This window comes from Amphiprion ocellaris, chromosome 19 (assembly GCF_022539595.1).
Source record: "Amphiprion ocellaris isolate individual 3 ecotype Okinawa chromosome 19, ASM2253959v1, whole genome shotgun sequence".
In the NCBI taxonomy this organism is placed as follows: Eukaryota; Metazoa; Chordata; class Actinopteri; family Pomacentridae; genus Amphiprion; species Amphiprion ocellaris.
In genome coordinates this window covers 2,727,065-2,754,362 of record NC_072784.1, presented here as the reverse complement: position 1 = coordinate 2,754,362, position 27,298 = coordinate 2,727,065, and the positions used below count along the sequence as shown (strand labels likewise).

General features: G+C 43.0%; 1 protein-coding gene and 1 long non-coding RNA gene across 2 annotated transcripts; one reads left to right on the top strand and one right to left on the bottom strand.

The window, feature by feature from the left end:
• Positions 1–521: 521 nt before the first annotated feature.
• On the bottom strand, positions 522–21,271 carry col1a1a (collagen, type I, alpha 1a). Its single transcript, XM_023299037.3, has 49 exons — positions 21,026–21,271; positions 18,746–18,937; positions 18,410–18,432; positions 18,101–18,136; positions 16,838–16,930; positions 14,720–14,788; positions 14,578–14,622; positions 13,522–13,575; positions 13,376–13,429; positions 13,233–13,286; positions 13,083–13,136; positions 12,933–12,986; positions 12,366–12,410; positions 12,207–12,260; positions 12,059–12,103; positions 11,750–11,803; positions 11,052–11,150; positions 10,861–10,905; positions 10,558–10,656; positions 10,270–10,323; positions 10,068–10,175; positions 9,383–9,436; positions 9,158–9,256; positions 9,012–9,065; positions 8,830–8,928; positions 8,669–8,722; positions 8,508–8,561; positions 8,221–8,328; positions 8,078–8,122; positions 7,382–7,480; positions 7,173–7,280; positions 6,685–6,846; positions 6,512–6,565; positions 6,291–6,398; positions 6,099–6,152; positions 5,952–6,005; positions 5,682–5,843; positions 5,354–5,461; positions 5,111–5,218; positions 4,938–4,991; positions 4,312–4,419; positions 4,088–4,141; positions 3,886–3,993; positions 3,740–3,793; positions 3,543–3,650; positions 3,125–3,404; positions 2,766–2,956; positions 2,432–2,674; positions 522–2,213 (listed from the first exon to the last, which is right to left on the bottom strand). Exons 1-49 carry the CDS (start codon positions 21,105–21,107, stop codon positions 2,067–2,069), a joined length of 4,344 nt encoding a protein of 1,447 aa, XP_023154805.1. The 5' UTR covers positions 21,108–21,271; the 3' UTR covers positions 522–2,066.
• On the top strand, positions 10,650–26,490 carry LOC118469595 (uncharacterized). Its single transcript, XR_004846508.2, has 3 exons — positions 10,650–13,452; positions 17,084–18,967; positions 25,443–26,490. It is a non-coding gene; the product is annotated as an uncharacterized LOC118469595 (long non-coding RNA).
• The last annotated feature ends 808 nt before the right edge of the window (positions 26,491–27,298 follow it).

The window sequence follows — 27,298 nt, the reverse complement described above, 5'->3', positions numbered from 1 at the left end:
GGGAGGAATCACCAGCTCTTTGGGAATGTCTGACAACATCAAGGAATCTCCATCGACTGAGAGGTAGGCCACTGATTTCCTCTTTTCTTTTCTGACCCCAAAAAACACCTGCTCAGTTAGGAGCCACATTAAAAGTGCTTGTTTATGTGGGCATCAATTTAGACCACAATCAGGAGCAAAATTACAGGCAGGGGATTTTACATTATCAAGATAAACAACTCAGACTAGAGGCAAAATGTCACAGTGTGACCTCCTAATGTTGAACAGGACCAAGGATGAGATTCAGCTCCTGAAAAACTATCCCCCTGCTGCATCTTTTTCACATACACTGTTTGTTTTCAGCCTTTTCTGGGAGAAATACATATGGAACAAGAGGCAGAAAAAGCTTTTCTGGCATTATTCTTTAATCTTTTTTTCCTCATTCATTCACTGTACAAATGGTTTAAAAGTATAAAGGTGCTTTGATTCAAGTTCTGGGGAGGGGGCGGCAGTCAGTGAGTCAGTCAGGGAATTAAGCAGGATTCAATGTTAGACCACTTAACATGCTTTATTTCAGCATTCAAAATAATTAAAAACATCTCAATTTATTATACATATACAAAATAGGTACAGATCCTTGTGGTTTTCCCCCATGGGTGTGTCTGTCTGCCTTCTCTCACAAACTCGTTGCTGATGGCTCTCTTTCTGTGCATTTTTTTATTCAAAATCTGTTTGATTCCAATTTCTTTTTTTGTTACTGAGAAATTTCACCCTTTTGCACAAGTAAACAAGATACAAACTACAACAGATGGCGGGCAGTAGAATTTTTGAATGACAGAAAAGGCGAAGAGGTTGAAAACATAAAAAGAAAAACTGCGATGAAAAGAAGAGATCCACTTTTCACTGGAACTGAGAAACAGAGTTTGACTGCCATCACTAACCAAGACTGGAAACAGAAGAAGTCTGTCTCATTCTGGACACCAAGAAATAAAGCTGTGGTTTCATTTTAGCACCGAGAGGGCACTGCCATGCCAGAGTGACCGTAACACTACACAACAGTATAGCCATACTGGACAGCCAGCAGACCTCAAAGAGAGAATAGCACCGTAAGTTTCAGCTGTTTCTGCTTCTGCTAAAGTGTCAGTAAACCTCGACTACCCCACCGACCGCCCCAACGACTGCAGGCTTCACTTCAAAAACACTGGGCCCTTTTTCAGAGCTGGAATTCCTTGCTTTTCTGAGGTAGCCATCGGAGTTTTGTTTTTTTTTTTTTTGCAAAAAAAAAGAGGTTTAAACCCATGTTTCTCTGCTGGTGGTTTTAATGTGACTTTTCTTTTAAAAAAAAATAATAAAGAGAAATAGAGAGGAACAAACAACAAGCGACCACAACAACAAAACACATCACAACAGCTGCAACGTCAGCGGATGAGGTGGGGGAGTTGTCAGCGTTGTCTGGGGCAGGTGGAAGTGGGGAGGGCAGAACAAGAGAGACAAACGTGGCTGTCAGTTTCACCGTTTATTCATCAACACCTGAAACGTGGTACAAAGCAATTGGGTTCTGTCTGTTGGGACTGTCCTTTCTTTCCTCTCACCGCAGAGGTGTATAAAAATACAAAAGTCACCTGGTGTGTTTCAGTTGGTTTCTGCAAACTCCAGAGAGGCCTGGTTTGGCTGGATGAAGAGGGGAAGTAAATTTTTTACACTTTACAGAGGCATATATTATTTTCTTGTTGCCAGTGAAACAAAATGTCTTCTCTACAGGATCCTTGGTGTTGGTGATGGCAAAAAAAACAAAAAAAAAACCAAGAGTCAGAAACAAAAAAAGTAGTGGTCCCAAACACGACGATGCAGATGCCGCCACACCGCCGCCATTTTGTTCTTGTCGAAGTGCAGGTTTTAGGCAAAGTGGACCATCGGAACAACGGCCAAATGGAAACTTGTAGAATCAGGAACGAGGGTCGGATTTTTCAGAAAAATGGCAATAGAAGAACGTTTTGGTGGGGTTTTTTTAGAGAGAGATGACTGCTAGAAAAAATAAAACACACACACACACACACAACAACAATTTCAAGTCCAGATTTCTCTTTTTACAAGAAACAGACGGGTCCAACTTCAAGGCCAAACTCTTGGTCTGGAGCACCAACGTCCATAGGAGCGATATCAATGATGGGCAGGCGAGATGTTTTCGATGTCTTGTAGTCGATGACTGTCTTGCCCCATGTACCGGTGTGTGACTGCAAGGTCAGAAGAAGAAAGGGTAGTTAGGGTCAACATTCAACACTGGATTTCTCAAATTCTGCCTAAACCTTTGCCTTGATTGTATACCACAGGTAATGAATTGGACTGACACTTCTCCTTATCTCTAGCCACTTTCAGCGCTCAACTAGCATTTAAAGCTTTTATTCAGCTGTCAGCTGGACAGTAATGAGAACATTAAGAAACGTTTCCTCACCGTGCATCCATCCTCGAGGACGCTGTAGGTGAAGCGGCTGTTGCCCTCGGCTCTGATCTCAATCTCGTTGGAGCCCTGGAGGAGAAGGGCCTTCTTGAGGTTGCCAGCGGCGGCGTCCATGTAGGCGACGCTGTTCTTGCAGTGGTAGGTGATGTTCTGGGATGCCTCAGTGGACATGAGACGCAGGAAGGTCAGCTGAATGTTGACATCCTCTGGCTGAGAGTCTGCGCTGCCATACTCGAACTGTGCAGGAAAGAGAACAGGGGAAGGTTTACCGGCTGGAACTGTGAGGAATTGGAAGAAGTCTGCATATTATGGAGTTTCGCTTTTTTACCTGGAAGCCGTCGGACATAGCCTCTCCGAACCAGACGTGCTTCTTCTCCTTGATGTTCTTGCTGACGTACCAGTTCTTCTTAGCAACCTCACGCTGAGATGGGGATACGCAGGTCTCTCCAGTCTCCATGTTACAGTAGACCTTGATGGCATCCTGAGTGCAGCCCTGGTCAGGGTCAATCCAGTACTCGCCTGGAGAACATCAAGACGAAGGTCAGAAAAGTCAAAACTCCAGAATGCTATTGATCATGCTGTTAAAAAAAATCTGCCTCCACTCATTGAACCCAAATGTCATAAGTCCACTAAGACCACTGCCATTCTACCCATCACTTGCCCTACTGCTGTGACGTAATAACTCACCGCTCTTCCAGTCAGGGTGGCACATCTTGAGGTCCCTGCAGGTTCTGGCGGGGTTCTTGCGGGTACCATCGGGGCTACGGATCTGCTCAATCTGCTGGCTCAGGCTCTTCAGGGTGCTGTCAACCTCCAGGTCACGGTCACGGAGAACATTAGCGTCATCAGCACGGAACATGCGGAAGGGATCAGGAGCCTTCTCCTGGGGCTGGGCAATGAAGCCAAGGTCGAATCCACCACCAGGGGCACCAGGTGCTCCGGGAGGTCCAGGAGGTCCGGGAGGACCCTAATAGAGGAGAGGGGAATGAGAAGTAAGAGAAGGTGTTGGTTAGTTCAGTACTGGTGCTAGTACAACACAACCTCGACATTCACTCATTTGGGAGATGAAAAGTAAATAGATGAATGAATGAATAGTTGGACTTACAGCAGGTCCCATCTCTCCAGAACGTCCACGAGGTCCAGGAGGTCCAGTGGGTCCAGGCAGACCAGACATACCATCCTTACCAGCAGCACCAGCAGCACCAGAGGGGCCCTAAAATGGCACAGAGGAAAACACTCAATGTCAAAGTCGGCAAATAAAGCCAGCAAATATGAAAATACAGTTAAAGAGGATAAACTCACTCTAGGTCCAGCAGGTCCAGCAGCACCAGCGGGTCCCATCTCTCCAGAAGGTCCCTGTGGGTGCGCATACAAAAACAAGAGTTAGAGGTTGACTATGTTACTGTGTGGGATGCATTGTTTGTATGTGTAAGTGTACAGTAACATACAGCGGGTCCTGGAGGTCCCTGCATGCCAGTGAATCCTCTGTGTCCCTTCATGCCTCTCTCTCCAGCCTCTCCAGTCTCTCCCTTGTCTCCACGGAGTCCAGCGGGTCCCTATTTGCAGAAACAAATGCATGAAGAGTTGCATATCGCCTTCCTCTGCATGCTGTTGTAGTTGTCCATTAATGGTGCTGATATTGTTACTTACAGCAGGGCCACGAGGTCCAGCAGGGCCAGCAGGGCCAGCAATGCCAGCAGGTCCCTGGAAGACAGAAAAATCAGTTTTATGTTGAGGCACGTTGCAGTCAAACCTAATATTTACTCTCAAATAAACACTAATGTCTAATTTTTGTCAACATGACCTGTGAGTGGATACTGTCATGAGAAGACAATACCTAAACTGAAAAATTAAAAAGCGGCTTCGTCACTCACAGTCTCTCCACGGTCACCAGTCTTTCCAGCGGGTCCGACGGGTCCAGGGGCTCCGGGGGGTCCAGGGGCACCAGGGGCTCCACTAGGGCCACTCTCTCCACGCTCTCCCTAAAACACAAACACAAAATTAGTATATCTTTAGTCTTTCTATTTTATTACCTTGGCATGTATAGCCATATGTTCAAAGAAACTTTAGGGTTATCAGGGTTAAAATGTTGAGCGAAAATCAATTAGCTGTACTCCAAGAAAGCTATATTTAACATATCAGTACTTGCAGGTGGTATAACTGCTTCCCCTGGTGGCCACAATAGTGTTTCTGTACACATTTGCCATTTTTTTACAGACACAGTTCTGATTTTGTGTGACAATGATTGCCTCTTACTGAGCTAGCCAGTAGATTCCCAGCTAAGCATCACAACATCTAATAGAAGCCATTGTTGTGTTAGCACATTGCTCGCTAACTAAGCTTGATGGCTGCTCACTTAGCTTTTGGTTTGGTACAGTTCAACAAAAAGGGTAATACTGTAGTAGTAGGTCACTGCGACTACAAATCTAGCTAACAAACTGTTCTCCTGAACTGAAAACGGGCTAGCTGTCTAGTGGGAATCAGTCACTGATGAACTCACTTTGGGTCCAGGGGCTCCATCGCGACCAGCTGCTCCCTCGTTTCCGGCGGCTCCCTAAAGCACAAACATGCAACAGGTTAAATGGTTAAGAATCACCTTCAGGGTTGACTTGAATACAGTAAAAGAGAAGACACACAGCCATGTTGTGTTCCTGAGGGATTGTATGCTCATACCTCACGTCCAGGCTCACCAGGGGCTCCAGCAAGACCTGGGGGTCCCATGGGTCCGGGAGGTCCACGCTCACCACCGGGACCACCAGGTCCCTGCTTTCCAGCCTCTCCCTAAGGGTGACACAAGTACAGTCAGTCCAGTCATAATAACCTACATCAGAGATATGCTGTCCTGGTTTCATCTAATCATCTGAGCAGTTTGTAGTTTTGTAATGCTGAGTTTTTAGAGTAACAACAGGAACTTACAGCAGGTCCAGGCATGCCAGGGAAACCTCTCTCTCCTCTCTGTCCGGGCAGACCAACAATACCACGCGATCCAGCAATACCCTGAGGTCCAGGCAGACCAGCACTACCCTGCAAGGGGAAACACAGACAAACAGAGAGAAAACTGTTAGACATGAAAATGCTGGGTAGCAAAAATGACAAACTAAATGCATTCTTTGTACTCTCAGTGAATATATGGACACTTTATTTAGTGCCACTATGGAAAGAAGTTAATCAAGGTGTCGTTTGTTACCAATCATGTCTCAGAATTTTGGACTGCACTAAAGATTTTGTAGTAAAAACAACTCACGGCAGCACCCTCAGCACCAGGGCTACCCTTCTCTCCGGGAGCTCCAGGGGGACCAGCAGCACCGATCTCACCAGAGCGACCAGCAGGTCCAGTCTCACCACGGTTTCCTTTGGGTCCTTCCTTACCAGCTGGGCCAGGAGGTCCGGGAGGTCCAGAGTTACCCTGCGTGGTGGAGGAAGAGATAAATTATCACAATCTTGGAAAAAAAAAATTGGACTTTGAGGCCTATCTTACCAACTGAAATGCTAATAATATCTGAGAAAGACTTACAGCAGGGCCAGGAGGTCCAACTCTGCCAGCAGCACCAGGGAAGCCAGTAGCACCCTAAGGAGACAGATGCTTGTTAGCTAACTAGGACTGAAAAAGATTGCATCAAGTCGGTGTAAATAATGAAGTGGTTCAAGAATGGTGACTTACAGGGGGTCCAGCGGGTCCCCGGGCTCCCTTAGGGCCGGTGTTTCCAACGGGACCCTGAAAGGACACAACACAGTGTCAGTCAACAATAGAGAACCAGTAGTAGAAAATATAGCCGTAACTATTTCTAATGCTAACTTGAAATAACTGCATGTTCTGTACTAAAATGGGGTGTCAATTTATGAGTTCATAAACCTGAGGTCCAGGGGCACCAGTAGGTCCAGCAGCACCAGGGGGACCAGCATCTCCCTTAGCACCATTATCTCCAGCCTCTCCCTTAGCACCAGCCTGTCCATCAGCACCCTGAGGTCGAATGGTTTGAAGACAGAGATCAATAATTTCTCAGTACATTTAGTATTAAAGCAAAACAAGGGCAGTCAGTAAGAGGCCATGACATTCCTGGAGAAATGACTTACAGGAGGTCCGGCGAATCCAGCGGGTCCAGGTGGTCCAGACTCTCCACGCTCACCCTATGCAACAGGAAGAAGAGTCAACCAAGAACTTCAAGATTCAAGGATCATGCACCCAGAGAACTTGGAACTAAAGGTTCATTTTCTGCAAACGGACCAACAAATAGAAATATATTTACAGGGGCTCCACGGGCTCCAGCAGGTCCAACAGGTCCAGCAGCACCAGGCTCTCCCTTGTCTCCAGTAGCACCAGCAGGTCCGGGAAGTCCAATGGGTCCAGTCAAACCACGGGGACCGTCCTTACCAGGAGCGCCATCAGCACCCTTGACTCCTTGGTCTCCCTGGGTTATTGGATGGAAAATGGTGTTTGGGTTATATCCAGAGTCATCCAATGGTACATCAGACCTTATGATACTGTCGTCATAAAGTAGACAGAACTATAGCAGATCAATATGTACTGTTGGGGAACATTTGTGCATGTTGGTGATGGCTATAAAATGGTCATCATACTGGAAGGCCTGATCAGTGTTGTTGCTGTTTTGGTGAGTTAGAGCTCAACTCAAAGTGCTAATGACAGTGTGCTATGCACATCAGTGGTGACAGGCTGTTCTCCACCCTATATACTGGGACTATTAGAAGTACTAAGAGTACTGTTGTGGCGACTCACTCTGTCTCCTCTCAGTCCTGGAAGACCGGCAGCACCGCGCTCACCAGGCATTCCCTGCAGTCCAGGAGGACCCTGAGCTCCGGGAGCACCGGGGGCTCCAGCATCTCCCTGAGCAAGAGAAGGAAACAAGTCAAAATTTTAGAATAAGCGCCATTTAGTCACACAGGCAAATGAAGAAGAACCTCCGATTATAGTCTGCTGGGGTTTACCTTAGCACCATCGTTTCCAGCAGCTCCGGGGGATCCACGGGCACCAGCGGGTCCATTGGGGCCAGGTGCACCACGCTCACCAGGGAATCCTCTGTCTCCCTGAGGGGAAACAGGGGCTGAGGGTTAGTTCAGTTGAAATGGAAGTGCTGAAGGTTTCCAACAAATCATGAGGACTGCATGCTAAATCACTATAGTTAAATTTTCTATCTGTAAGGCAGAAAGGTTTCATCCAGATATACTGCATTATTGGTCTGCTGTCATGATAGACATTTCAAAAATAAACCTTTTCGTTAACACAAAGAACTATCTACTGAGCATGGCTCTCAGTTTTCTCAGGGTCTGTCTCAGGCCATATTCGAGGTCCTTGCAACATCTCTCTAGCATTAGCATGTTTGCATTAACATGAATGTATTCACAAAATGAACCAGTTGGCTAGTTAGCAAGCTAATAAGCAAGCTAATTAGCAAAGTAGCTAGCACGCTACCAGTTATTTTTGGAGTAAAAACTAGAGGAAAAGTGAAGCCAGCTCACTTTGTCACAGTGGCCTACATTTTGAACCAAAACAACACTTTCATGCAGTTTTTAAACCGCAGCCTGGTTGAGAAAATGCAATCACTATGAACTAAAAGACAGCTCTCTAATGGTGAGCCATTAATTATTTTGTAATTGTGACTATGTTAATGATTGACAACTTACTCTAGAACCAGCGGGTCCTGGGGCTCCAGCCTCACCGGGCAGACCCTAGACAGAAAGATAGAAACAGGAGGATAAGCACTTTAGTTCACTCAAAGTATCATTTGCATCATAGTGTGTGGGTTTAGTCACATCTCAGTCATTACCTGCTCTCCGGGCTTGCCAGTCTCACCAATAGCACCCTGGGGTCCAGGAAGACCCTGGAATCCAGGAGCTCCAGAAGGTCCGGGCTCTCCTCTCTCACCAGCAGGGCCCTGAGGACGAGCACAGAGTTAGCGTCAGGGCTAACAGAAGGGACCAGATGTATTTTATTTTGTGTGTATGACTTTCTATATACAGCAACACATGTAGCTACTTAAGTATTTTGTAATGGTCATCGCACCTGAGCCAGGTGTTAAAGTGTTAGTGTGTGTGGTTTGTTTTGTTTACTTACAGCAGGTCCAGCGGGACCCTGAGCACCAACATCACCGTCCTTTCCAGGGGCACCCTAGATAGAAAGATGGCACAATGTTTAGACACACACGCTCTGACTTCTGTATATAACAAGAAGATAGTAGAGTAAATTCAAAGGTGAACCTAATGTAGGCAACTTACAGCAGGGCCAGTGGGTCCCATGACTCCTCTCTCGCCGGGCTTTCCACCCTCACCCTATCGACAGGAGAAACGAAGAAAAGCAACGAGGAGTTTCAGTGACCTATACTCTTAATTCATATGATCAAGTGTGCTAGTTTTGTAGCATTTTAAATATTACTCACAGCAGCTCCCTTGGGTCCAGGGAATCCCATAACTCCAGGCTGGCCTCTAGCTCCAACGGGGCCAGGGGGTCCAGGGCGGCCATCTTGTCCAGGGGCACCCTGATGAAGAGCGAGATTCATTTAATTGTGGACACAAAATGTAAGAATTTTGATGAGACTAGCTGTACTGAATATAAACTTACAGCAGCTCCCAACTTGCCATCAGGTCCAGGGCTGCCAGGGCTACCAGTCATACCCTACAGAGCACAAGTCAGTGGTCAGAGGAGGCCCCGTGGAGTGAATAAATGATGCCGCTGACAATTATTTGATAGACAACAGGGTAACTCACCTTAGCTCCAGGCAGACCAGGCTCGCCAGTGCGGCCAGGCTCACCAGTTGCACCTTTAGGTCCTACAACACCGGGGCCACCGCGCTCACCGGGGGCACCCTAAGGATAGGAATGGGTGGTGGAGAGGCAATGATTAGTTAAACTTTAAGCAATTTAAAATAAGAGAATGCCCATAGAAGAAATAAATGTACAGTCAGTTGTATGTTTGCATTTGTTTTTACTCACTTTGGGTCCAGCAGCACCATCAGAACCAGGGAAACCACGACCACCAGGGGCACCCTACAGAGAGAATCACAGATATAATTAGCTCTGCAAGCAAAAGCCAGTTACTGTCACCTAAACTGGAATGCCTTCAACCCGTCGCTGAAACATGTCCTGGCCGTCATCATTAAGTCTCTCTGTGCATGTAGGCTTATATGTCTGAGCTTGTTCCAAATTTCAGTTTCATTGTCATAATTAACTGCCAAAAAGATGCGCTGGCGAACAGATCAGAAAGCCTCAGGTGGTAGCATGAGGTCTCCAACTGCAGGCACAAAGCTGTATTCATATTCAACTCTTCTGTCCATCCATCATTCATGGGATGATATGAGGTTACCTTTTGAAGATTTTCTGACCTGTGGGGGGCACTAGAGAGTTTGCTTACATGATACTAATGAGCCAGACAGGTGCCTATACATGTATAATGTGGACATATAGCTGGTATTTCAATGAAAGTTAAAAAGAATAAAAGAAAGTAAAATCATGTCTGTATAGTATGTAGCCACACAAAAGTGATATTAATAATATATAATAATATAAATATGAGATGGTATTTAAATCAGCCACTAGAGGGCCCCTTCGCATTACACTTAATTCAAAAGATTATCACAGTAAATAGTACAACAAAGTAAAAACGAGGTAAAAGACGTACTCTCTCTCCAGGAGCTCCACGGCCTCCTGCAGCACCAGGCTCTCCTCTGGCTCCTCTCTTGCCTTCCTCACCGGAAGGTCCAGGGGGTCCCTGAACTCCTGGGGCACCCTAGCAATGACAAGCACATGAATGGCATGAGAAGCCGGACGTGTAAATCTACATTTAGAGAGCTATATTTTGTGATAATCTGCTTTGAACTTACAGCCTCTCCCTTGGCACCAGCCTCTCCCTTGGCTCCTGGGGCACCAACCTCACCCTGGGAGAAACAAACAAATAAGTAAACATGAAGAAACAAAACAACAAAACCACCTGACCAGTAAAAAGTGACTATGAATTTTGCAGATTATCCCCAACAACATAAATGAACAACACAAACAGATGTCCAGAACAAGTCAACAGTTCCACTCTTATTTCAATATGTATAGGTAGAAGTATTATTTTTAATTATGACATAAAAAATGGTATATTTGACTGAGAAAGCTTTACTCACAGTGTTACCCTTGGGTCCGGGGGCACCACCAGCACCCTGAGGTCCTGGAGGTCCACGGGGTCCAGGGAAACCGGGAGCTCCAGCAACTCCAGCAGCACCCTGCAGGGGGCAGCACATGACAACAACACAGTCACATCATGTCAGCCTGCATTCCCACTAGCGACTATGTGCAGCTACGGTAAAAGTAAAAATAACAACCCTGGCTGCTGTCTTGGTGCCTTGCTCAATCTTTTGAGCCAAAAGAGATTCAAACCCTCAAACCTGACCCCACTATGGAGTAAATGTGTTGGGAAAGATACTTACAGGGGCTCCCTTAGCTCCAGCGGCTCCATCAGCTCCAGGGTTTCCCTGAGAAGAGAAGGGAAAGGAGGAGGTTAAATTAGCAATCCAGAGGTCAGAAGCATCCAGTGAGAAAGTTTTACTTTCATGGACCATTGTTTTGCTGTGTTTTTTCTCGTCAAAGACCTAAGAGCATCATAAAGGTTTCTACGTACAGAAGGTCCAGCTGGCCCAGCAGGTCCGGGGTTTCCAGGCTCACCACGGGCTCCAGAAGGGCCCTCAGATCCACGAGCACCCTGAGGTCCAGCATCACCCTAGTAGAGATACAAAGAACAGGACTTAGTACGATAATGAAGCTATCATGTCAGACGACATACACAGCAGAGGATCACAAAAACATAAAACACAAAGCTGTGGTCACGTTAGAAGAGCTGTCGTGTTTGAAAGAGCATTTTTCTGATTTAATGTGCCCTTCTTTAAGTCTCCTGAAACCAACCTCAACCAGAAACTAACTGAAGCTAAAGCTGTGCAAAATATGCTTAATTTGGAACAAAAAAAAATCATCTTGTTATGCTATTGTACTATCAAATTAATTACCCATATTGGTATATTAGGTATCAAAATCAGGATCAGGAAATCCCATTTATACATGTATATGCTCGAACACACAGGAATTTTTGTTAGTGAATAAGGCCATCAGTAAAGTGTGCAGAACTGGGATGACCTCAGATGACCTTGTGTGACCCCTCCCCCCATCCTACTTGGTTCCCTGCTGGGTCAAGTAAAGGTCAACTACCTATACACATCTTAAGTGAAACACTGATTACCCTCACAGCCAAGACAGGATCAGAAATGGAAAAAGGGGACATTTTTGATGAAAAATTATGATGGAGGATTATTATTATTGTTTTACCTTAGCTCCGGGGCCACCAGGGAATCCAGGAGGTCCAGCGGGGCCAGTGGGACCCTGAGAGCAAATAAAAACATATTTAGACAAACGTAGCACATCTTTTCAGCAATAGCTAACCCAGCTAAAAAAAAGCAAGTTGGTTTTGATTTGAAGGAGTACAACTCCAGCTTTAATGAGATCTCGGAAAACACTAGTTCACAAGCTCTATTTTAACAATTTTAAAACAAACTAATTTAAAATCTAGCTTCACTTGTGAAAGTAGTTCAACAACGTGTCTGGATGTTTTTGAGCTTTAGTGAGTGAAGGACTTACGGGAGGTCCAGCAGCACCAGCAGCACCATCGTTACCACGAGCTCCCTGCAACACACACACACACACACACACATGATTGATTGATCTGTTTGCTGGTCCACAGGTTGACTGGTTATGGAAGTTATGGGTTATATATGTGTGGACTCACAGCAGCTCCATTAGCGCCAGTGCGGCCTCTCTCGCCAGGCAAACCGCGAGGTCCCTGAGAAAGACAAAGACAGGATCAGTTAACTGTATCGTTCAAGGGACCTACTGCTAGTCTGTGACAGCACCTATACAGCAGAGATGATGCGCTTGTTTTACTCACCATAGCACCAGGAGTTCCGTTCTCACCAGGGGCACCAGCCTCTCCCTAAATGTACAGAAATACACAAGCAGGTGAGGTGATGAAAATGATTGAAGTTAGCCAACATGGCTACCACTGGCCAACAGCTAGCTAATATGACTGTTACTGCTACTGCAACCACAGCTCATACTAATAAAAGCTCCATTTCTCACATTTTACACATTAAAGGACAAACAACTTGTCATCCTGAGCTTAAAGACTACATATTTATAACACAAATCCTGCATTGCAATATCTGTAAATGGAGTTTTAGCCATGTTAAAGAAAATATACCATTGGTTGCATCCTCGGAAATGCAGAAGCCAGTTTTTGAATGTTGTTTTTGGACCCTTCAATTTTTAATCTGTCATATGTGATTCCCTCCTGGTCTACCAAAGTGCAATGCTACGAACATTAAAATCATTAATACTATGTTTAGTACTGCTACTACAAGTTCTAGCACTGCTTCTACTAACCTCTGGGTGTCTAAAATTGACATTTTTCTATTCTGAGACATGAAATCATGAGACAACAATAAGGGACAGTCACCTTGGGTCCAGCAGGGCCACTGTCTCCCTTAGCACCATCCAGACCGCTGAATCCCTAAAGATATACAAAGAGACATACAAAGATGAAGTTCCCACTCCGGAAATGTTGAAGATTTTTAGTGGAACCGAAGCGATGAAAGTCTGGACTCACTCTGTGTCCCTTGATGCCAGGCAGGCCAGGGGTTCCTGGGAATCCACGAGCTCCCTGAGGGAGAAAACAAGAGGATGTCGCAATTTATTATCTTTGCTTTGTTTTTGTTTTTTTTTACATGACATTACTAAAAAATATAAGTGAACTTACCTGAGGGCCAGGGGGTCCGCGCTCACCAGCACGACCGGGTTTGCCAGACTCACCCTGTGAGCCAAAAAAAGAGATCAATTAAACCATTTTTTAATCAAAACTGAAACACAGATATTGAATATGAGCGGGTCCAGTCTACTTACATCCTCTCCGTTCTTTCCAGGGGGGCCAGCGGCGCCACGGGGACCCATGGGACCCTAAAGAGAAAGATTCACATAAGGTGAGAATGGGGACTGACTAGAAACCTACGATGCAGGTGTCTGTTTGTTTCCATGTCCTTAATACTCACAGCAGCTCCAGCCTCACCAGGCTCACCAGGGGGGCCAGTGAATCCCTGAGGTCCCTGTAGGGGGAGACAAACACCATCACTACTAGAAATTTGTTGACACTATTCCCTATTAAATTCTTCTTGTTCCCGGAGTTATTGGAACAAGATGTGGATATGAATCCCTTCAAATAGGAGATGTAGTCTGTCCATGTTGCTTGGGAAAAACATGTCTGTCTAACTTAAGCACTCAAATGCAAGAGTAATAGAAAAAACAGAACACTAGCTCTCTCTTTATATCCAGTTACTTATTATGGAAATCATTTGAGGCTATCTGCGTCCACATCTGCTCTGGCGTTTCTTGGATTTCACTGTAGTGAATTTCAGAATAAGCTAAACCAGAGGCTTAAAAACACCGAAAGATATTTCCTGATGCAGACAGTTTGGTATTTTAGAAAGACACATGTTGGATAATGCAAACAAGGTGTTGTCGAAATAGTTTTTGTTGGTTGAAGCTAAAGCAGATCTCTATCATTTTTAAGCCTCACTGTGAGCTACAGGTGGACTTAAAAACCAAACGCAACCTGTCACTTAGTTTAATTTGTGCAGTTCTGGATTAGACTGTGTTTAGTCAGCCAATGCCTGAACAACAGAAACTCAAGTTCATTCCATTATTTTCCTTTAGTCTCTCCTTTTCTCTGAATTTCTCCAAATTTATGAAACAGATTCATGAAGCCGCAGGTCGTTTGCAAATTTCTTGTCCAAGTTTCCACAAATTTGAGTCTACTGGTGTCTTTCCATTGTTTAATAATGCATTTTTTCCCCAAGCACACAGAAACAAGTAGTTTAAATATTTGCATAAAGCTCAATTTTCCTCACTGACTTGGCTAAAATAGTGATTTAGAAATAATTGGACCACCAGATCGTGCCACTGTGTGCAGTTTTCAGTAGGAAATGGAAGATCTGGGTTTGTGCTAGCTGAGCATGGAGAAGAGGTTATGACAGTGATGAAGACGTCATAATGACACCACTGCCGTCTCATCCTCTATCCTTCTAGAGGGAAAGAAGTGATGTACTCACGCTAGATCCAGGAGGTCCAGGGGCTCCACGGGGTCCCATTGGGCCCTGTCAATCAAAACAGAGGCAAGGTCAGATACTGCATCACCTCAGGTCAAAGGGGAATCATTGAGTCTGCATGTGTGTGGATAAATATATGTCCTACCATAGGTCCAGGCACAGGCATGGCAGGGGATTTCTCATCATAGCCACCAGACATCTGAGGGGAGAAGTTCTGGAAAAGCCAAACAGAGGCGTGTTAACCACAAGAAAATATCATATCATGCACAAATACAAAACTGTAATCCATCAGTAATGCTGAAAAAGTCATGAACTTTCTATGTTGAATATCAAAGGTTAGTTATATGAAAAAGAATACATTTTTACACATTTCTATAGCAAGATCCAACCCCTTTCCTTCAATTTAATACAATAACAGAATCTCAGGGCAACCAAATCCAAGTCAAACCATTAAAAATCTTTCATGCATAAGCAACTTTATTGTCATGTACAAATGGTTTTATTGCTTATGAGAATGATACAGTATTTCAGTGCCAATGCAGCCCTGGAATAACCCCTGACCTTTGACTTCATCACATTGTACTGTTTAAGTCTCCCTGGATGCCACATACTGTACACACCACAGGACATGGAAAATGTGCTATCTGAGGCAAACCTAGACAAATACTAACTTTAGGCACTGAAGTTAGCTTTATTTGAACAATTCAAATGAAAGTCTGACATTTATATGATGTGCTCAGATACAAAAATGTGCTAAATTACACTTAACTTTAACTTAGCTTTGGCATGGAAATGGTTCAATGGGCAACATCATAGAATGGTAATTTAGACAGATATGAGTACGCTATGAAACAAAAATTATCATGTAATTCAGTGGTAAAATGCTACATGGGAATAATAAATTAGGCTGTGAGTGTTTGCTTGTTATCCAAGTTACTTTTAGTACATTAAAAACACAAAATTAAGGTGGAAGTCAAGGATAAACTGAATAATAGCATGCTAATTTACAGTGATTTTAGTAGCTATGTGTCAAAAATTAATTAGCATGTAAGTCAATAGTAAAGTTCTACATAAGAATAGTGAATTAAGCTGGGAATGTTTGTATGTTCTACAATTTGTTGTTATTAAATTAGCATACAAAATTAGCTTGGAAGTCAGTCATCATCATAGCATGATAAATTTGATTCTCGTTATGTGTAGCAAGAATGTGGGTCAAGGATTGGTTCATGTTAGCTTAACTTGATAAATTAGCACGTGGTCAGTAATAAATTCTACATCAAATTGCAAATTAGCCTAGAAATGTTCATCATGAAAGTCAATTTTATATTATTAGCTTAATGTGGTAAATTAGCATCTCAGTCAATGGTTCTAAGGAGAACTATTATGGGGTAATATGTGATGCTAGCTTAGCATGTAAATCAGTTATAGATTCTGCAGAAGAATGTGAAGTAATCCAAGAGATGATAAGCAGTACAGTGAGACTCAGTGGGAATTAAATTAGCATGGAAGTCAATAGAAAACTGAATCATGATTGTGAATCTTTGGAAGTGCTAGCTGAACATGTGGGTCAATGATAGATTCTGCAAATAATGCAAAATTAGCCTGGAGAAATAAGCTCAAAACCCTAAAGTACAAGCAGTTAGTGTGGGAAATATGCACAGAAGTCAGTGGTAAACTGAACCACAAGATGCAAAATATAATTTAGAGTTTTTGGCAATATTAGCTTAGCATATTAAGATGTAAACAAATAAGCTTGTCTGTTTGATAAATGCTAGTGAAACTAATCAAGTGCAACCAGAACAACTTCTGCTTCCCTTCTTGGAGCATTTGAAGCATCTTTCTGTCTTTACTAATGAACTTCTGACCTTCTGACCCCAAACTCCAGGTCAAACTGGACCTTTTTAGGCCCAGCTTTTTAAAGCTGATGAAAAGACTGAGCTTTAATTGTGAGAGTGGAGTTCATTCCTGAAGCTCTGCCTGAAGCTGTGTTCACACCAAGATGATCTGATATGTTTTTTGTTGGTCCAGTTTAATGCCATCCAGCAGAATATGAGAATGTATTGTAAAAACTGGAGAAAACATGAAGTATGGGATGAGTAGTGGGATGTGAGTGCCTGAGATGTGCTGGGACTGATGTTGTTTCTTCACGTGTTCATGATTTTGAAGCGTGTCACTGTTGTATCCAGCCATGACTGGCTTATAATGGGTCAATCTGGATCAAAACAAGTCAAATACAGAAAAACGAGAAAAATCGACAACTTACTCCACCGAGGCCAGGGGGTCCAGGGGGGCCGGGAGGTCCAGGCAGTCCAGGCTGACCGGGCAGACCATCGTTACCACGGGGACCGGCAGGGCCCTGCAGATGGAAGAAGACAGGGTCAGGCTCAAGAGTCAGAAAAAGAAGATCAACTAGATTAAAGGCTCCAAAGCTAACCTGCCTGTATTCCTGCTACATCATCAGTACAGATCTCTGGGTTTAATGTTTAACTTCCTGTTTGTGTCTTTACAGACTCAGTGATGAAAAAAGCACTAAATGTGATGAAGATGCATTTAACTTCCCTATGAGACTGACCATGTGACCAACCAGGAACAGACAGGTGGTCATGTGACATCAGGATACAGGAAGTGGGTAAGAACAGTCACTGGATTTGGGAACTATCAGCTCATGTGGGAACTTACATCAATATCGCCACAGATAAAAAAAAATGCTCACAATAAAGTCTATGCATTAATTCAGTGTTACCGCAAACTTCTAATGGAATCTAACTGAGCTGCAGGTGAACTGATCCAAAGAGTCTTTTACAGCCTCAGATCCAACTTGTGAATGCATAAATGTCTCTGGTTGAAGCTCTATTCAATTCAATTATCCAGTAAACGTCCATACTTCTATTTAAGATTCACATTCTACATGCAGCCTACTTAGACTTTTTGAAAATACCATCTATTTTGTTGAGATAAAGTTACATTTTATATGAAACATCCGTTTATGTATTTATTTTTACACAAAATCTCAGTTGTTTGGTTTGAATTTGACAAAGAAATCCACTTCCTGTCCTCCTCTAAACAGTTTTAGTCTGCAGGTTCTAACCCAAACTCATCATGTTTTGAGTCACTGATCATTCTATTTGCTTTGCTGCTTCATAACTGTTTCCAGAAACAAGAGAAACTGACATCATTCAGAAGTGGAAACGCAGCCTTCAGTGCTCTTTTAAAAATTATAGCATATGGAAACTTGTGCTACTATTTTCTGAAACCTCATTACATGTCTTTAAAAACATGAATATGACATATTACCCAAAGCTAACCCCATAAACAGTAAGTAGTTACACTGGATCACAGAGAAGCCCTCACTGCTCTTTGGTTTTTGACAAAAGCATCTGAATCCTGTTTCCACATCAGCCTGAATTTAACCACATGTAGACACATTCTACGGCTCCAACATAAACACACAGAAAACCTCAAACGCACCACAGAATCAAAAGTTCGCCCACAAGTGAATCACGAGAAGCAGAGAGAGTGAACCTACCCTGTCTCCCTTGGGTCCACGCTGTCCCTTGGGTCCCTGTTGGTGAGAGAAGACAAAAATAATGTCTTAGTGTAATGATAAAACTAAATCATGAGTTCTGATGTATAAACATATGACTCATATGTATCTGATTTCATAAATAAAGTAACTCTTCATTAGTACTAATCTCACTACATGTAATATTTTAAACCAAAGCAATCACACACCTGATTATCATCCATCAGTCATTCATTTTGGTGGATATATTGTTTATGAAGGACTTATACAAAATATTTAGAGCTATTCATGAAGAAAAAAAATCATATTTACCTCAACCTGAGAGTCCTGGAAACCTGCAGAGACACACATATATGAGATGTTAAGTGATGACAGAAAATACACGTACAACTATTATAAAAACATTTCTCCGATCTTGAAAATGATGAATTTGGGAAAAGAGACAGACTTCTTTTTTTAACATGAGGACAATTAGCATGTGGTGCTGGAGGAGACAGAATGTGGGTCATGAAGGGGACATGTAATGATTTAGGTCATGCTGACAGGAGAGATGTGAGGCTGGATCAGTGCTGATTCAAGTCTGTTTGAGTGCAAGGTGGCTTCAAAAATAAAGAAGAAGACAGAATGGAGACATCAGGGGCAGAATACCGTCGTCGGGACAGATGGGGCAACACTCGTCGTGGGGGATGACGGGGTTGGGGCAGTCGGTTGTGTCCTCGCAGATGACCTCATCGCACATCACCGTGCCGCTGTCGCACACACAGATCTGACATGGCTCTGGTTTCCACACGTCCCGGTCAGCGAACACCTGGCCGTCCAGGGTGCAGCTAAGGCCCGTGCCTGATGGGGGCGACAGAGGGAGAGAGACAGGTGAGACCCCTGAACACAGACACGCACAGAAAAACATTCAAGCGAATCTATATGGATTTTAAGGAGTAAAAAGCTGAAAAACTTGCCAAAAAAAAAAAAAACACAAAATGACTTGCTATAAACTCTGCTCTCCATCGCTAAAGTGCTTAATGTATCAATTTTTGTTGTGCATAACCTAATTTGATTATTTCTAAAAATACTCAAACTCACATTTCATAAATACAAATAAAATCAAAACACATATTTAATATAATACTACTAATGCTAATATTTTTCTATATTTTGTAACAATCACGATTTCTACAAGCCGTTTTAGTATTAAAAAAGAGAAGGGAATTGTCATGTTTGCGTAAAATCTGCGCCCTATAAAAGAGAAAATAAAATGGTTTTGGCCTTAACAGAAATGCACGAAACTGGAAAGCTTAGAGTTGAGAAAGATGTGGACATGAACCGGTGGCCTCGGAATCGGACCAGAGAGGGCCAGAGGTGACAGAGAGGGCGCCGACGTGCTGCGTCTGGATGCAGGTCACACCATCTTTACGCACGGAAAGACGCACGCAGTGAACCCATCTCCAAGTGATTTCATTTCCTCTCAGCCGCAAACTCAAAGTCACTTTTTCCGCCCTGGCCACTGTGTATTTCTCAGCAAAAATCTAGACCCAAACTGGGGCTCCTTTTAGAGGGCTTATAAATCTCGCAGCGTGCCAGAGCGCTGAGCTCAGAGGGGAAAAGCAGCAGCAGGAGCGCTGCAGACTGTCGGCTTGGCAGCAGCTGGTGGAAACACTCCACATGTGTTTGCAATTAGAGGAAACAAAAAAATGAGTGGAAAGAAGGAGACGAAGAAGAGGAGGAGGAGGGAAAAAAAGAGGCTGCATGGGGGACGTGGCGGCCAGATGTGTCTGCAGGTGGAAAGAGGAGCCTCTGGGTGGCGCTGTTAGACCGTTCAGAGCATCACAGCACATCTGCTTCAGATAGACAGGCAGACAGACAGACAGCTGGGTCCTTTCCACACAAGAGGAACATCTGGAAAAATTGAACTGCAGCTCCTTGGTAGTTGTTTCCAGAGCTGAGCTGGCTTTCTGTGTCCTCTCAGAGAAGGAAACTGTTGGTGTCCAAACACCGACATTCATTCCCTTGCAATTTCTCTTTCTGAGCCCCAAAACCTCCTGACCTCAATACATCTGAACATCTGTAAACAGCCCAGGTTATAGAGGTCAGATGATTCCAGCAGACAAGACTATGCCTGCTGCTCACCTCCTACATTCCCCGTCTCTGTGTGTTTTCCCATTATGTGACTCTCTCTGGCTCACCTGTCCCACTCAACGCTTGGCCTCAGGCTGTGAATTACTCTGCCACATCAGTCAGGCCTGGGAGAGACTTCAGCGCTCTGGCTCGTGTCTACTGGAAGCCAACCCAAATGTGTCAAAACTGGACAGTGTACCAGCTACTCAGATCTAAAACTGACCTTTAGGGAGGCTAATGGGTGCAGGCAGCACAGTTAAAGGCGTCAAACTGATAAAATGGTGTAGGAGGATCTTTTAAGGACTTTCAAAACCAGAGAGAAAAAAGAACTGCTGTCATTTAAGAAATACTGCAGCTTTTTGGGGGAGTTCAAATCTGTGCAGAAATATCTGGTAGTCTGTTAGAAAATCCTCGCCTGGAGGAACAAATGGAAAACCTGCAGCAACTCGCTCTGCATTCATGGTGGGGAGGTAGAGAGGTAGAGAGACTTAGACAAACACAAGGAGAGGGAGAGAGAGAGAAAGAGGCCTTCTTGAGATGCCCAATGGATTACACACACCCTGTACTATATAAACTGCAAGCTGCACTATTTATCTGTATGTTTATCTGTCTGCCTATGGAGACAAAGGAGCAGAACACATCAAAGTTCTTATTTCTAGTTCAAACATTTTCCTTTCTCCTCTCCTCTCCTCTGTCTAAGATCTCAGCAGCCGTCCAGCCACGTAGAGAAAATCCACTTTCAAAAACCAGAAAAAAAAACACAAAAAAAGGGGGGAAAAAGCTTGAGAATCTCCAGTAAACAGTGATGAAACTTACGGTCGTCCTCGCCCTGCGCTCTGACCAGGAGCACCGCTGCGCTGAGCAGCAGCGCCAGCCGCAAATCCACAAAGCTGAACATGTCTAGATGCCACTAGACATGTAGACTCTTTGAGGCAAGAGAGGAAAAAAAGTTGGGGATGTTTTCTCTTTCTGCTACACTCCACTCATACACGGGTGTTTGGGGCAGGGTCCGCTCGTCTGTCCACAGTCCTCCTGACCCCAGCAGAAAACTCCCTACTGCCTACACTCACTTTCCACAGGGGTTTTTATATGGAAGCCTGAAGAACTGGGAGGTACTGGAGACTGGACCGACTGGGGGACGCACCCTCATTACCCCGCTGCTGCTGCTCACGTTTAGGGAAGACAAGAATGGACGCCTCCTTCAAAGAGGAAAAAAAAAAAACAGAGGAAAAGAGAGCGAGAAGAAAAAACAGTAGGTCCCTCCTTCCATAACTCCACAGCACAAGGGTTGGAGTTTGGATCAGAGGAAGGAGAAGAAGGAGGAGGAGAGGGGAGGAAACCTGATCCATAGGAGCATCGCAGGGTCGGAGGAGGATCTCCTCTTGCAGCAGCCACGGGTTTAATCCAGATTTTATTTCTGGTTGTGGTCTACTTCCTGATTCCCTTTAATTGCAGATGAATTTCAGACTGTTTGGGTTCAGTTCTAGGTTTTCAAGGTCCTGTTCACCAACCAGTGTCTCTGAATGTTACAGTTCTAGTCCAGCTTTGGAGTCTTGTAGCTCTAGTTTGGTCTTATCAGCTTTCAGTTGTAGATTTGTCACAGTTGTTTTAGTATTTCATGGTGCTTTTATGGTTTTAGCTGTCAGGGTGTTAACATGTCCTGAACAGGCCTGCAGGCTTACAAGTGTTGGGCTTAGTTTGTAGGTTCAGCTTAGCTTGTGTTTTTGTTTCTGTTGCTAATTCATACTCTGATCAGAGTGCAGGTTTCACCTCAGGTTTTGAAGTCTCATCACCTGCACTGCTCACAAGGTTTGAGTGAATATATGTTTATTATTGCCTTAATGTAGCAACCGCATGCAATGAAATGTAGAGCGCTAACTTTTGTTGTTTCCGTGAACAACACAATGGCAGAACCCATTTTTTTGGTTTATTTCAGTGCAGTATATGTACAATTATATGCTGGTTCTGCAAAAAAAAAAAGAAAACCATCTATTTTCAAATTTGGGTATTAGCTAAAAAAACAACAAGTCATCCGTCATGTTGTTTGACCTTCAAGATGGTTTTTGTTTGACAGCGATGGTTCAGTGTGTTCATATTGCTAGATTAACATGTAACTTTATTTTCCGCTTGTAAAAACTGAATCACAAATTTGATTTGTGGATCGCACAAATGAAAAGACTATCAAGTTGCATCATGGGAATTGTAGGATCCAGAACTTTTGTGAGCTCGTCCCATCCCGGGGATGTCTTCCATTCCTTTCATTGATCTGTCTCTTGTGGGTCCTCCAACTTTACAACACTGCAGCACTAAGTTGCTGGAGCATTCTTGTAAAACTTCATTTGCATCTGACGTTCCATGAACCATAAACCTTTATCACTAAATGCCTCCCAGAAATCTGCAGTGAATCAGGGTGTGAGGGGATTTTTTTCTTTTAGTGTCATAGGATTGTGTTTCAGACACAACTCAGATCTCTATCAGTGACTCATCAAACCTGAGAGAACAGCACGGCTCTGGATTGTGTTGTTGGTCTCTCCGTGCCTGATGTCAGACAGAATTGTCAACTCATTACACTCGAACCAGTTTCCATGGGGGAGGGGATCTGGTTTTCCCTAAACAGTCACTAGAGGCCAACGTATCCGCTTGAATCTACTCTCATTCTGAGATACACTAATGCCAACACAGCCTAGTGGCGTTGCCTGGTGTTCAAACTACGATGGTGGGAGATACTGAGTTTTACTGACTTTTCCAGTCGAGGCACCACTGTGTCATGTCTTAGGTTGGAGAAGTTTGGTAACCTCACATCTTTCCAACTATGTATTTTCTCCTTTATTTCATTTTTGAAACTTGCAGTGTTAACATCATGAGTGATGTCCTTTTATTTTACCACTTATCAAGATTTATCTTTAGGACAACCAAGAATATCCAAAAAACAATCAATTGGAATGTACATAGTGTTTCTTTACCAGTGTGACTAGATGGTAGCACTTATGGAAACCTCAAGATTGTCCAAGGTGAAGATGGTTCATCATCTGTGGACCAGGAGATTTCCCACCAACTGACCAATAACTATCTCGTTTTCTTCTGTGGACCAAAAAAGGTCCAGTCTTTACCTCTCCACTTCAATGTCAGTCAGTTTTTGTAGTCCTGTTTTTTACCACTTCAGAGATTAACCTTAGTGACATTAATCTAAACAACAGCATCGTTTTCTCGCAGATTATTTTGTAACTTTTTGAAGTATAATCAGTCAGTGTACTGACATCCTTGAATAGGATTCCAAAGACTTCCACTGAATTGGGATGGTTGCTTTACAACTTTTTTAGAGAGTTTTATGAAATACTGCTGACTGGGTTCTAGTGGGTTTATCGACCGACGATCTAGATATGGATCCCTTAAACCTACATTATGAAAATGGTTTCTAAAATAGCTAGTAGAAGTAATTAGTAAGAGTACTTTGATATTTCTGTACTACAGATTCTTTTTATGTATCAACCAACATATGCACCGATACCAAATCTCTGCAATGAGCTAATATTAACCAAATATCAGTGGTTTATGGGTCTTATGCTGCAAAATCAAAAGATCCTGAACGAAAGGGAACTTATGGTCTGACCCAGTAAGTTGTCTGATGATGTGATGTCACCATAAATGCTCTTTCTGCACAACGTTATGACATCAGAGAGGGGAAGTCTCTGGTACGGACTCAGGTCGAGTTATTCCACCTGTTAAGTCAACCAGACAGCTGTGGACACCAAAGATATGTGCTTGTTTTTATCATTCCATGCTCTTCTCCACTTGCAGGATGCGTTTCATACATAGATTGGCATTTATGTATGCCATGCATGCACACTATGCATGAAATCTAAATGGTCAATTTCCTTTTCCAGTATAAGTGCAGTTGGTGCTTTTGTAGCATCATGGTGGTCACAAAACTGCGAACTGAACATGGACATCTACCTCAGACACATTCTCTGATGATAAACTTCAGGTAACTCGACCTCATGTGGACCCTTGCAACACTAGCATAACATTAGTGTAGGCGTATGTTTAAAAACTTGGATATCAATGTACAATTTTGGACAATGTCTCCTGACAGACATAGATAGCGTTCTTTTGGGTTGTACACATGAAAAGTTTCACAAATAGTTGGACAACTGATGAGTAAGTGCATGCAAATGTTGGACTGTTGGTTTCGGAAAGTTGATCCAACATCGGAACGGTGGAGGTATAAGAGGTTTCCCACACTACATGGGGTTAGGAAGCATAAAACAAAGCATGAATCCTGTTTTAATTATAGTACAATGGAAAGTCGTCATATTTTACATCCCATTGTACAACCCAATCAAGTACAATCAAGAGCAAGTGTTCTGATTAGTAGCTTTTACATGAAGTGATTTGGAATCGTGTATGAACCGACTCAGGATTTTGTGAATTTCTTACAGTATTTTGGAGGCCTTTGGCTAAACTTTAAGAAATGCAAGGTTACCTGCATGTTTAAAAAATATACTTGGATTATAAAGCGATGCCTGGAAAGTTTGGAAGACTTCCTTCTGAGAACCTTAGGAATCATCCAACAATTTAAATAGATGAGACAATAGATAGATAGATAGATAGATAGATAGATAGATAGATAGATAGATAGATAGATAGATAGATAGATAGATAGAAGCAGCTGATTGTTAAAAAAAAAGAGAAAAAAAGCTTATGAGCGAACCAGATGTTAGCATTTTTTTTAAAGTGCGCGGCAGCAGTGGGCTGAAACTACCTCTGTTTTGAAATACCTGCACAATTGTGGGGTTTGCAGACATTATGATTGTTATTGGCTCTGAATAATAAAAGCCCTTTTTTAGCAGCTGCATTTTTTTTTACCCCCCCACCCCACCCCAGTCCAAATAAAGGTTTATATGGGCGATTCTCTGGTTCCCCCACCGCAGCAGGCTGTGTGCAGCGCCGTCCCGGCTGCAGGTGAGCTGTAATTAAGCAGAAAGCAGACATTATGGAGCAGATGAGCTGCAGGGAGACGCACAGCAGCAGCAGCAGCAGCAGCAGCAGCTTTCTGCCATCTGATCCACCAGCAGCAGCAGCAGCAGCAGCAGCAGACACGTTGCACAGTCTGAAGCTGGCCAAGCAAGCCTCTAATTCACTCCTCCTCTCTTCTCCCTCACAAACACACACACACTCTGCAGCAGATACCTTCACATTATCCATGTGTCTGCCTGTTCTTTTTTTTTCACAGGGAAGAGGATGGAATGCAATCTGTCTTTCAGGAAGAAAAAGCAGCAGAAAAAGAAGAAGAAAGAGAGGAAAGCGCCACCTCATCATTCCCTGGTTCGACCTCCAGCTCGGATCGGATCCTCGGAGTGACACAAACTCACACATTCACACTCGTACAAAGCCTTTTGTTCCAGTGTGCCTCTGATGAAAAAAACATCGTCTCAGCAGCGCAGCTCAGAATCTTAACTCGAGGTTACGGTATCTTCACTTGTGTCATTTTCTCTGACTCTGAGCAAACTCACTGTAATCTGCAGACCGTCAGCTGTCGGTAGCTGTTCGTCATTTATATGGCGCTAATATATCACTTCAGTTTTAAGTAGCACCAAGTTTAGGCTCGTAAAAGACACAAGTTTAGGCATTTGTATAACCGAGTCGTGACATTTCTTGCAATGCTTTCAAACATACTTGATTCATACACTGCAGTAAATATATGCAGCAAGCAATTGCTAATGCAAACTTTAAAGAAATAATTTAACATTTTTGGGAAATATGCAGTTTTATTGTCTTGCTAAGAGATAGATTAGAAGTTCAATGCTATTCTCATGTGTGAACTGTAAATGGTTGAATATATAATTGCGGGACTTTTTGGAACATATTTGACATTTTTGCTGTTTTCAGGTCTAAAATCAACATGACCGCCTATAACCAAACACCACATGGCATTTTAGAGAAAGATTCTTCTAAATATTATTTATACAACAGTAAAATTAAAATTGAAAGTTATTTCTAAAGATATTGTAGTAAACCTGTTGACTACTTTATATTAAATAAGTCAGAAAGCCTTGGAGTCTTGCCAGTCTTTTCTTCAGGAGGAAATGACATCATGTGGAGCAGGTCATGTGATCTGGAATTAACACACTTCCTGGAGAGGTGTTTTTGTAACGAGTAACTTAGTGGAAAGTGATTTCTGGGACACAGATACAATTTGTTATTTTCCATATAAAATTTGACAAAAAAGAAATATCTGTCATGATTATCTCAACTTAATAAAAAGAACACAATCCAAACTATTTCTGAATCAGATCATTTTATTATTGTTTAGCTCATTAGAAGGTGGTTGTTATTAAATTCGGACGATTATTTAGTTGACATTTTAGTGATCTCCAGTCATTTTTTATTAATAAGTGATTGTTTCCATAATAAACATCTGGTTAGCTAGTTAGCTTAGCTTAGCACAAAGAATGGCTGCAATTATCAAACATCCAACAGGATAAAAAATAGTTTTTACAGTTGCATGTTTATTCAAGTTTGACTTAATTTAAATAACATGTTACTTACTGAACTGTACAGATGCAGTCAGAAGACATTTGACCTTTAAGCTAGGCCGGCTGTTTCTCTGTCCTTGTGCTAAGCTAAGCTCATTCCTAAGCTGTTGATGGTAGCTTCATATTTACCATAGACACTTGATTGTGCTGATTTAAAACAGCTTCTTTGGAGGTGGCTTAGCCACTTTAAATCCAATGTATTTTCACTTTAAAGTGTAGTAAACAATAGACATTGCACAAAAAAACAAACTGTCGAATTCATCCAGAATCCCTCTGCTAAGCACAGTATAACTAAGAGGCGTGTATATTCTTTCAATCATTTTGTGATTTGTACAATGATATGAAAAATATGTCACATGAAAATGGGACAAGTTTGTGCAGTCTCTGGGGGTTGCAGGATAGTTTCCAGATATTAAATAACATTTAACAATAATTAGAAATATTTTAGGCAGAATTGGTACAATAAATAAATTAGCAGATCATTTTAGAATAAAATCATGCCAATTAATTTCCACCCGGTAGGCTACAGACTTCTGTGATTGGAGATTACCAT